This window comes from Pogoniulus pusillus, chromosome 10 (genome assembly GCF_015220805.1).
Source record: "Pogoniulus pusillus isolate bPogPus1 chromosome 10, bPogPus1.pri, whole genome shotgun sequence".
Classification (NCBI taxonomy): Eukaryota; Metazoa; Chordata; class Aves; order Piciformes; family Lybiidae; genus Pogoniulus; species Pogoniulus pusillus.
In genome coordinates this window covers 360414-372489 of record NC_087273.1, presented here as the reverse complement: position 1 = coordinate 372489, position 12076 = coordinate 360414, and the positions used below count along the sequence as shown (strand labels likewise).

The window sequence follows — 12076 nt, the reverse complement described above, 5'->3', positions numbered from 1 at the left end:
CCTGGTCTTAAACACCTCCAGGGATGGGGTCCTCAGGCAACCCATTCCAGGCTCTCACCACCCTCATGCTGAAGAACTTCCTCCTCATGTCCATGCTCAATCTCCCCACCTCCAGCTTTGCTCCATTCCCCCTAGTCCTATCACTACCTGAATTGGAATGTTCTAAGACGAGGCTCTAAAGTCAAACTAGACAGGGAAGGAGCATTAACTGAGCAGACTGGTTTTCTATACTGACTCATGCACTTAAAGATTGAACACTGCCATGCTGGTGTGAAACAAACAGCCCACAGGGATGTGAAAAGTACTGCTCTGTACACCAGGCTGTTTTCTACTCATTAATGAAAAGGCTTCAACTGCATTGCTGGGTCTAGTTTGGGAAAGACAACTGAAGAGAAGAGTAACACACACACACACACACACACACACACACACAAAATAGAGGTCTAGGAAAACCTTTCTGGCAAAAGACAGAAAGAGCTGGCTTATTAATTCTGGAAGCAAAGAATTGCAGGTCATGGCAATTCAAATAACTAGAAGTTGTTGCCAGAAGGAAGTAATAGTCTGTACTCTGCACAGAGAACAAATGATAGAATGCAACTGCTGCAAAAGAAACCTAAGCAACTAACTAACCCACCCCTGAATAAGAGGCTGAACACTGGAAAAAGACTGCTAAAGATGTAGGGCTGCTAAGGTGCCAAAAAGCATTTGCCAAAGGTTTTAACAGGAGGTTGGACAAATATCAGCGGAGAATGGTTTTGGTGTCCTTAAGCCTTGGGGAAAAGAGAACCGATCCGGAGGCCAAAGCTCCTGCCTGCCCAGCTTCCTAGGGTTCTGTGATTACAAAGTAATCTCAACCTAGAGAAAGTCCAAACACTAAGAAGTGCCACTTGAGCTTCAAAGCTCAGCGAGATCTGAAAGTGATGCTCACCATTTGCATGCAAATTAATTCTCTCATCTCTTTTCTCCAGCCATGACACTCAGTTCCTCCCTAAACCCCCTACTGCTTATCTCCCCCTCCACCACCAATCCATTAGGCCCAGCAAGCCCAAACCTGGCATCTTTCTGCAAGCACACTGCCCTCTCCCAGTAACTCTCTATGCTCTACCACCCTAGCCAGGAACACAGGCGCTAAAGCAGAACGTCACGTCCCCCAAAGCTATCTTGCTATTAGATCCAAGACTCCAAACATGCAGAAGTCAACCTTGCGATACAGATCACACAGGGGCTTCAACGAGTCTCAAGGGGAGGGTTACATCCGCTCCCTTCTTACCTCTGCCACCTCTCTAAAGCATGCCAAGGAGAAAAATACATGCCCGATGTTATCCAAAGAGACTTTACATGGTCACAGTACCTTATGCTAATTAATGTGAACTCAGAAGGGCTCAGGGCTATTCTAAGGACAGGACTATTTCAGCTCCTCTGCTCTGTTGTGAATTACTCCTAGGCTTAGTCAGAAACTGGCCACAGAAACATTTCTGTATCAGCCAAGGCCTGTGCAACACAGTGACAGATTGCTTTGCTTCTGCATTGTCAAAAGCAATTCATTTAGAAAGAAAAAACCCTCTACGCTTGATCAAAAGCAGGGTGAAACATTTCACTGCATTTCAGGTTTTAATTTGGGAGGCAGAAAAAAGAGCTTGACCTAAATGTAATCAAGCTGTTCTGTGAAAAATACAAACAGTTTCCAGCAGATGTGTCCCATACAGGAACTTTCTATCTTTGAGATTAGAATTCATCAAATTTGGTTTACGCTGACGAACATATTTGAGAGTTACTAGGGAGAAACTGAACAGTGAGACAGCACTGGGGCAGTTGCTTTAAGAAGTCATCTTAGACGTTTGAAATGACAGACTGTAAATATTATTTCAGTAACACATTTCTTCTGATAAACCAAAGATGGAAAAATGTTTTCCATACAGTCCAGCTGGCCAAAAAATTGTCCTCTATGAAGAATATCAACCCAAACACTAATTTATCACGTGCCACAGCCCACCTGGCTCGCCAGCATGAGTTAGGATCCATTCTCAAACACAAATCCAGGCAGCCAGAGATCAAGAGCTCAGTGCTTCCTGAACTAACAAAACCTGATAAAGGAACCTACATCAAATACAGCTGGTGGAGCAACGAGTGCCCAACGGGGCAGGATGGCTGCACTACGTCAGAGGCAGCAGGCACTCTGCAAGGAGGGAAATGCTGCTCCTGGTTTTAGAGTATTCTTGGTGGAACTACTCTGGCATGGTGACTTGGTGCAGCGCCACAGGATGCACACTATCAACTTTGAGAGGATCCAAAATTCCAATGAACAATGCTCACTGGAAGCACAAATAAACCACATCTCAAGATTAAAAAACCTCATGAGCTTCAAACACAAAGAAGCCATGAGGCAATTTAAACACCTGGCACCCTGCAGACAGGTGGAGGTCGCAGTTGCGGTGAAAGGGCTCAGAAGCCAACAAGTCTGCCGGTGCTCTCCGCTCCTGCCAGAATCAGAACTGAGCAGAAACAGCTCTCTCTCTCTCTTTTTTTTAAGAGTGACTGAACAGAGATGCCTACAGAAAGCTACTTCCGGGAAAAATTAAACCACCTCAGATTACAATCTCTTTGAAACAGAAACTGTCTCTTGCTATGCATGTCTATGCCTGTGTCTAGTGCCACGGGACTGCAGCTCCCAGCAGAGGCTTCAGGCTTGCTCTGCCACCAAAAAACACACATAATGGCAACGACCAAACACAGGAGTCACTGCAGGCCTCTAAAGCCCCAAGTTTAATAGGACTGCAAGCCAACAGACTTACTAGGTAGCTTTTTCAAAAGAGCCTAGCGTTAACTTTGAAAATGACCACATTTCAGTAGGTTAGAAATTGGTATTAGAGAAAACAGTCAAGAGATTACAAGAAAATCTACTCATTCTAGTTAGATACCAGCTACAGAATCTCGGCAAGTCATCTGCTAAGGCCATCAAGGAGCCTGCTGCCTCAAGGTCTTGTTCACAAAGCAGCCAAGTTTGGGAAACACTCAGTGAGAGCTCCTCGGGACAGGGCCAGGCACCTGCAAGGACGAGCTGCACTCGCAAGCCTTGGCAACGCTGTAAGCAGCCACCCAGAAATGGTTCGCTGCTTCGCATCAGCAAAGTATTTAGGGGGTTCACCTCAAAAGGGTAGTTTTGCTCTCAAGGACTTACAAGTTCACTTGACTGCCCAGCTCTTCACTTCCTTATTCTGACTCTTTGGAGTTTCCAAGTTTACAAGCTCTGCAGAAATGGTGCAGAGTTTGCATATTATTTCAATTGAAAACCAGCAAAATATGTTTCAAGCATTCAGAGAGACTGACAGAAAGAGTCTGCGTGCTCTGAGGGCAAGAAAGACACGGAGGAGCTGCACAATGAGATGGTCTGGAGAACAGTTCTTGTGAGGAGCAGCTGAGGGAACTGAAGTTGTTTAGTCTGAAGGAGGCCAAGGGGAGCTGTCATTGCTCTCTACAGCCCTCTGAAAGAAGGTTCAAGCAAGGTGGGGGCTGGTCTCTTCTCCCTGTTGAAAAGTGACAGGAGGAGAGGAAATGGCCTCAAATTACACCAGGGAGGGTATAGGTTGGATATTAGAAGAAACTTCTTCACTGCAAGGTGCTGAAGGACATGGGTTAGCACCAGCCTTGGTAGGACTTAGTTGGACTTGATGATCTGAAAGGTCTTTTCCAACTGGAAAAAAACAGCCATGATTCTGTAACAGGGATAGCTCCCTCTCACCCTCTTCCTGAAGATTCTCTGTGTGAAACGAACTTCTCTATCTTGTGCAATCTTTTCATCGCTTCCACAGCCAAACCAAATGATTTGCAAGTTAAACTCAGACATTTGTTCCGACAGGAATTAGCTGTGCTTCTTCAGAGTAGCTCATGGGATAAAATTTCAGTCCAACCACCTCTTCTTTTTCAGAGGCAAGTAACTGCACTCGAGGAACAGACTGAACATGGAACACCCAACATCACTAAACTGATTAAGCTGGAAGATGATGTCAGATATTGTTTACACTTTATGAAACTGTATGCCAGTTATAATTACAACATCTGCCACATTATAACAACACTTTTTGTTTTCCAGATGTCCATTTTGTCCTCTGCAGACAGCAGGTATGCTTTTATTGACATTAAAACAGGGTCAGAGAAGAGCTTAGCAGTATGGCAGAAAACCTAACAAGCACACTTCTGGGGATACACAAAATATCCTGCTTCTCCCTCCTCCTCAGGGCAGTTTCTTTTTGGTCCAATGGGGGAAAGAGGACCACTGTTTAGCTGTGATGTGCCACTCTACTCAGATATGTAAGCTCTCACCAGGTGTCTCTAAAAGCCCTTACTCCTGTGAACTGGCTCACTTCTCCTTTTTCTCAAGCTGCATGGCTGCCACCTTTGCTCTGGGCATCAGGAATTATTTTTAGTGTAGACTGAAACTGGCCTAGCAGCAAGACTGGTTTCTACCTTTCCTGTGATACAACACAGGCACAGCAAGGTGGAACAGGCACAGCATGCCACTGTTTTCCATAGGAAGTTATCAGCTAAGACAGACATCTTTGTGAGCAGGATCACAGGCTCAAGGATGCCAGGGGTGGGAAGGGACTGAAAGAGCTCATCCAGTCCAACCCCCTGCCAGGGCAGGACCATACAATCCAGCTCAGGTCACACAGGAACACATCCAGACAGGCCTTGAAAGGCTCCAGAGAAGGAGACTCCACAGCCTCTCCGGGCAACCTGTGCCAGTGCTCTGGGACCCTTACAGTCAAGAAGTTGCCTCTTGTGTTGAGGTGAACCTCTTGTGCTGCAGCTCCCATCCTTGTCCTAAACTCCTTGTTCTAAGCAAAAAGACCTGGGATTTCCTGGGAACCAGCACAAGATGGAAGAGAGTCAATACTTTGGGAGGTGCAAGATGAGTTGTGGGTGGAGATGGGTTAAAAGTGAATTAGGGTGAAGCAGGGTTACTCTGACTTAGAAGTTTGGGTAAGTCCTGTTCTTGCATTGGAACCAATTAAAATGTTTAGTACCTGAGAGCAAAGCACCCTAACAGACTGTGAAAAGAAAGAAGTCTTTAGCTTGCTTCTCTGATCCATGCCATGCACCTGCCCTTCTTTCATCTAAATGTCCTGCTCAGGCCATGACAAATCTCATTACAATCACCTTAGCCTGAGTTAAAACTGTCTTCACAACTCTGCTGGCAGCTAGGCTACCAACGGGAGAACCTAGATGCAGTTGCATAGAATACAGTCTGCAGAGGAGCAATGCAGAGCCTCTTTTTATGTTGAACAACTCAAATGTTGGTATTTGAGGCAATCTTCATGTTCAGAGAAAATGATTTACTCAGATTGAGGAGGAAATGTGAAAATCGAGTTCCCTACTCTCTCCTGCAGCCACACCTTTAACTTTAAACTAAAACTGACAACAGGCACAGAAAAAGGAAACACTGTGCTTTGACACTACTGTTGCCTAAAACTTTGTCATGCCAAATGTTCACTCAAGCCATTTTTAGACAAGGTCCACATAAAACTGGGTTATTTTGGTTGTGCTTACCTCTTGGGTTATCACCAATGATGTTGGTTTTGCCATTCCAGTACCACAGCAGCAAGGTTGCATCTCGGGATCCTGAGAGAATGTAGCAATTTCCTCCAATATAGGACTCAGAACGAGCAAGACAGGTGACAACATCCCAGTGTCCAAATACTACTTGCATCAGTTTGCCTAGAAGATGTAAAATGGATGGGCTGAGCAAATCAAATGCATTATAAAACACTGTAGAAATATTTTCTTCATTAAAATGCAGGTTCAAAAAGAACTGAAAGCAGTGTGACCAGCAGGACAAGGGAGGGGATTCTGCCCATGTACTCTGCTCTTGTGACACCCCACCTGGAATACTGCCTCCAGTTCTGGGACCCCCAGAAGGATATGGAACTGTTGGAGAAGGTCCAGAGGAGGCCATAAGAATGATGAGAGGGCTGGAGCAGCTGCCCTGTGGGGACAGACTGACAGAGCTGGGACTGTTCAGCCTAGAGGAGGCCCTAGAGACCTTCCAGTATCCGAAGAGGCTACAGAAGAGTTGGGGAGGGACTTTTTAAAAAGGCTTGTAGGGAGAGAAGGGGAAGCTTTGAGCTGTAAGAAGGCAGCTTCAGACTGGAGATTAGGATGAAACTCTACAGTGAGAGTGGGGAGACACTGGAATAGGTTGCCCAAGAAGGGTGAATTTCACAGCTAGCAGCAGTGAAACAGGCACAGACTACATAACCTCACCTTGGCAATACACAAGAACATCTACCGAGGGCATGCTTCCCCCTAAAACTCAAGGTGTCAATTCCATGGTTTAGATTTGAGAAGGACTTCATTCCCTGATACATTTTTCAGTTGCAGAGCCCAAGGCATTCAACTACCTGAGGTGATTTACACTTCCAGAACACAAGTTTATGCCACAAACATCACTGAGTTCCAGAGATCTCTCCTTCAGTTGCATCCCTTGTTTGCAGGTTCTGTTCTAGAAATCAAACGCTTCTCAAGGCAGCTGTGGGTGGAGTTGTGCTACCGGGCCAGCTTTGCTCTGTTACCGTGCAGCCAAGGCTCGGCCCCTGCCATCACAAGAAACAACCTCTGCCTCTCTCACAGCAGCGGGAGAAACAAAAAGGCATTAATCTCACAGGAGTTCCTCAACTCTTTTGTTTGCTTCCTTTGAGCTGTCCTCTCACACAGGACCATCAAACTTTACCAGGGGCACTCCCATGTTCCTCTCTGACAGAACAAATTTTTCAGTGAACGTTTTATTTGACACCTGTGCTACAAGTAATTAAAAGGAAAATGAGACTCAAGACTGCACTGCTGAAAGTAAAATACTGTCCAGAAATCAGTCCCACTGCTGGAGGAAGCTTTTATTGTGCTTCTGCTGTGTTAGCTGTGCCAAGAAGCCGTGATTTATGTTACAAGTATTTCCTGTTAAAAAGAAACAAACCAACCCAAACAAACCCAAAACCCAATAGGAAAAAGGTTTCCTTTTTGTGGAAGTGCTGAAGTATGATTGAGTTTAACACTTGTGATCACTTGCCATTAGGCATTACTGATCACATCGTCTTTTGCCCTTGCTGCTCTGCCAAGCTGAGCACAAGTATTTTGCTACTATATTTGCCTTTTAATTGGAAGCAACATCAACTACATCTGAATTTGCTTAAGATAGAGTTTTACAGAGTCAGAGATTTTTTCATTTGGAGAAGACCTTTAAGCTCATCCAGTCCAACCATTCTCTACCTCTACCAAGGCTGGGGCTAAATCATATCCCTCAGCACCACATCTCTGCCTCTCTGAAACACCTCCAGGGGTGGGGATTCAACCAGTCCTGCTGCTCATACTGTTACTGATCCAGGACAGGATGCCATTGGCCTCTTTGCCACCTGGGCACACATAGGGTCATGCTCAGCTCTGCTTACAGAGGACACACAGAATCACAGAACAGACTCATAGAATCCACCAGGTTGGAAGAGAGCTCCAAGCTCATTCAGCCCAACCTAGCACCCAGCCCTAGCCAGTCAACCAGACCACGACACTAAGTGCCCCAGCCAGGCTTGGCTTGAACACCTCCAGGGACAGCGACTCCACCACCTCCCTGGGCAGCCAATCACTCTCTCTGCCAACAACTTCCTCCTAAAATCCAGCCTAGGACTCCCCTGGCACGACTTGTGACTGTGAAAGATGAGAGAAGACGGATCTGCAGCTTTTCTGACATCTGTACTTTACAGCATAATTAGCTACAGCAGTAATGAGATGCCTGGTGCATCTGACTTACAAGGGACAGAAATTCATGAGATACTTGCTGAGGACACAGCTACCAAACTCATACAAGGTGTAAAGTAAAATACATCCTTTGACACAAGAGAATTAGCTCTCTATTCGATTTATGGACTCTCTTGATTCTACAGATCAACAATATACTCTGAATATTTAGGTACTGCTAGAGAACTTTTCTGAAGATCTCCTTTACATTCATGTTCCCATGTAAATTTATGTCTGTCAAGGAGAAAATTCAGCTGAGAAAGGCCTAACAAAATGTCTGTGTAATGAATTGCAGGCAGTCAGTATGAAGTAAATGAAACTTTTCCTTTATACTTAAGGCTTTAAATTGCAAAACTGACAGATATGCTAAAATATGCCACAAGCTCTAGTCTTAACAGATTCTCATTAAAGACCCTCCTGTTTCATTAAACATTTTGGTTTGCCAAGTGTGAAAAACACTATTAACTAATATATATAAGGAATGATGACAAACATGCAGGATATTCCTCGGGGATTAATAACCTGCCGGAACGCTTGATGGCACACACACATCACCCACACCGGGCCATTAATCCCACGGAACTACCTTGCAGTGAGCTTGCTGCTCCCATTATAAGATAATGAAAGGGAAAATATCAAACCTATTTTTTTTTCTGGGGCTCCATGACTTTTAAATTCCTGTAGCTCTCACACTGGAAGAGTCTTTTCTATTTAGCATGACACAGGCATGACTTCAACAGTCTGGATCCAGGCCAGCTGACAGACTAATTGAACTGCTGCCCACTGTATCGATCAGTTTACGTTATATAAAAAACTTCAGTGGCTACAAATCAATTTTTCTATTACAGCACACCTTTCAAAGGCTTTCAAAAGTATTCTTTCAGCAGTTTGCAAGAGTTCACTTCTGCTCTTAGTCCATGGTGCTTGCTCCTATTTCCTCCAAAACAATTCCCTGGTGCTGAAAAACAACTAGAGCTGAATTTAAGTAAGGGCTCTAAGAACAATTAATTCCCTTGGAATGCAAAGCATCACAAAAACTCAGTGACTTGTGGGAGCAGCAGTGTAAGAGCAGGGAGGTTTGTCATCTAGATTTGGAGCGTGATGCAAGGGCTAAAGAAGAACTCGTTGTCGTCACAATCCACTCCACAAAAATGAGAGCACAGAGTGCACAGCAGCAGTAGGTGAGGAAAGATTAGACAAATATTATCAAGAGGAGAACAAACACAGCTTCTGGGTTCACCTCCCTCCCCGCTCTCTCTTTGCTTGAAACAGTGGGTTGATGATGAACAGAAAATCTTTAGGACTGCTCTTGTGTTTTTACAAATACATTACCTGAGTCAGTAGAATAAACTCGGAAGCTCTTGTCCCAGAAGCCACAGACCAAGATGTAGCGGTTATCAGAGGTGATGACGAAACACTGGGAATGAACCTGAATGCTCTGGTCTAAAAGGTCAGTGATTTGCCTTCTGTGCATCCCTGTATTGCTGGCTGAACAGAAAGACACACATATCATGACATTTAGCAGCCACAAGCACAGAACAAAAGCCCATTTTAGAAACTTACATCCACACCCCAAACTATTCCTCACTCTTGTTAGGTGTTTCTCGTGGCAGGGAGATTTTCCGTCTGCTTTTACTACAAAATACTCATTACACTTCTGGGAACAATGCTAATTCCTTGTAGTAGATATTCTAAACCAGAAGGAATTCTTTCTTTAAGTCAAATGCAGCTGACAAATACAAATGAAAGACTGCAAAAAGGAACAATACATGTAAATGTAGTAAGCTTCCTTCCCCCCTTTTCCCACTACAGGAAACAAACAATCCAGAGGCAAGCCAAGGGAATGTAATTATAAGAAAGTACCTATGTAAATATGCTCTATGGTGGCTCAAATGTAGCGAACAATGGAATTATGACTTCAGATTCATACAGAAGCTGCACTGCATTGCAAGCACTGGAAAAAAATCCACCACACCAGTGAACACCACGAGCATGGCACATATGCTTGAGCACTGCACAGAAATCAACCAGCTCGTCTCCACAGCTTCCTTCAGGGTGGAGAAAAGAATCTTCACCTTACTCTGATCACCCACTGGCTTATTGCCCCAGATAATCTTATACTGTGAACCCACAGAATGGACAGGAATTGATGAATCCATACCTTTTTCCTATTGTATTTTGTCCTTACTAAATGATGTGTGTGTGTGCACCTACATATATAAATATATGAGTCCCTATAGATATATACCATCAAACCCCTGCACTGGAAGAAGAACTTTTTATCTGCCTTGTTCCTGGAGGGACAAGTTCTTCTTGGCCTGGTTTGTCTGCCAGCTACTCAAAGCACCATTGCTTTTGTTCCAGGCAGTCCTTTGGACCTATCTCTGTCCTGATCTCACGCTGTCCTTCACTCTTTCTTTACAACCCCCCAGTCTCACAAAGTAGCTATCCTCTAAGCCTTGGGGTTACTCCATTGACTTTGCATCAAATCTTTGACTTACTTTTGCCTTCACACTATGCTTAAAATGTGATGCTGCCTGACCCAAATGGGTAGCAAATAATTTAGCAAGGTACCGATGCTTGCTTTTTAGGCAACACACCACAGGACCACTTGAAGAGTAGTAAGAATGTGTTAGAAATGCACACTGAAGTGTCCTGTGTGCATATGGCAAATAATGGCAAGCAACCCCCCAGAAACTGCAGACTGACACAGTGTGGGTAAGAGCTTCAAGAAACTTCATCTCTAGAAGATCTCTAGGATCTATGTGCTGGTTTACATCTTCCTATACAACTGGAAAATGAGGACAGCAGGAATCCCTCCTTATGACTAAGACAGCAACAAGATTCCTGCTATAACCATAAAAGTGTAATTTTGTGGTCCTCTTAGGTGCCATTTCTAGGTGAATGTGTCTAGCCACAATTAAAAACCTTTAATACTATCTACATAATTACTTGCCTCTACCCAGTGATGCTGCTTAACACCGACAAAGAAAGCCTTAAACCTGTCAAGCTATGTCCATGCAATCTGAAGGCTGATTTGAGAACTATTTGACCTTAAATAGATCAAATAGATTTGAGATCTATTGTACGAAGAGGATATTAAACCATTTTTGAGAACTGTGAGCAGTCTCTTTAATTTTAAGCGTGATTCTATTCTATTCTATTCTATTTATAGGGAATACAAGTCAAGTATTTTGTAAATTAAAGGCAAGCCTGAAATTGAATTCTACTTCAAAATTATGAAAGATGCAAATGAACATAAAAAGGTTATTTCCTTCCTAATGTTCTTCACAATACGTGGAGAGATCACCACCCAGGCCCAGGGTGATTCTGCTGGGTTTTTTTGCTGTGATGTGCCTTCATGTTTTTAAGATCTCCTTGATGGCAGGTTTTCAAGCAGAACACACATTTCCTGCTCCAAACACTTGCTGCATAAAATCTCTTTCAGGATGGAGAGTGGAGTCACAGCACACATCCTCCTCACTCTAAGTACTGCATTATTTGTATGGGAACTGATGTTAAGAACTTTGGGAAAATCTTTTGGTTTATTGCCTCCAGAAAATGGTTTACTATGGCCACCCAGTTCCTGATCTAACTACCTCTGAGCTCAGCCAGAACCAGCCTGCATCTGCAGACCAGTACTACCCAGCTCCTACTCTGGTATGCTTTGGAAACTGATCCTGTAGTTCCAACCTATCCAGGCAAGCTCATTTTTGCTCTCATTTTCCCATGCTCCTCTACCTGGTGACTTTGCTACTCTTTCAGCTAATCCACCATCCTGGAACCGGCAGTTCAGAAAGCCAAGCAAAGTTTGAAGTCAGATAGAATTGGGGTCAGGGTGAAATTGTCTTTGCCCCTGCGAACTGTCCTACAACTAGTTTGTATTTTGAGGTGAGGTTGTCTGAGTTTTTCCTTTTCTGACCATGTTTAAGGTTCCATTTGCCAGGCCACAGGCTCCTCAGTTAGAGTCCAAGCCTGACCTTAAGGCTGGGTCTGTAATGAAAGAACTGACTGAAGTGTAACCAGGCTGGCAGAAAAATCGGCTCCGTATAAACTAATACAACTCCATCACAAAAAGTCATTAATTGAATCTATTACACGGAGACCTGAAATAAAGGAGAGACATCCCTCCACCCCTCTTTAATAAAAGAAAAACATACCCATATTTAACCAGTGATGCTGATCAAAAGATGCAATCCCCCTGAAAAATGCATACTAATACCTCACCAGGAAAACAGAACGGGCAATATATTCCAACTTTGAAAGCGCTCTGCGATTGCACATTAATCCCCTC

The 12076-nt window shown here is 44.0% G+C and overlaps 1 protein-coding gene across 1 annotated transcript in view; it reads right to left on the bottom strand.

The window, feature by feature from the left end:
* Positions 1–12076, bottom strand: part of LRBA (LPS responsive beige-like anchor protein) — a 370336-nt gene that overhangs the window by 23538 nt on the left and 334722 nt on the right. The window contains 2 exon segments of the mRNA XM_064149442.1: positions 5548–5715; positions 9115–9270. Coding sequence (XP_064005512.1) covers positions 5548–5715; positions 9115–9270 — 324 coding nt within the window.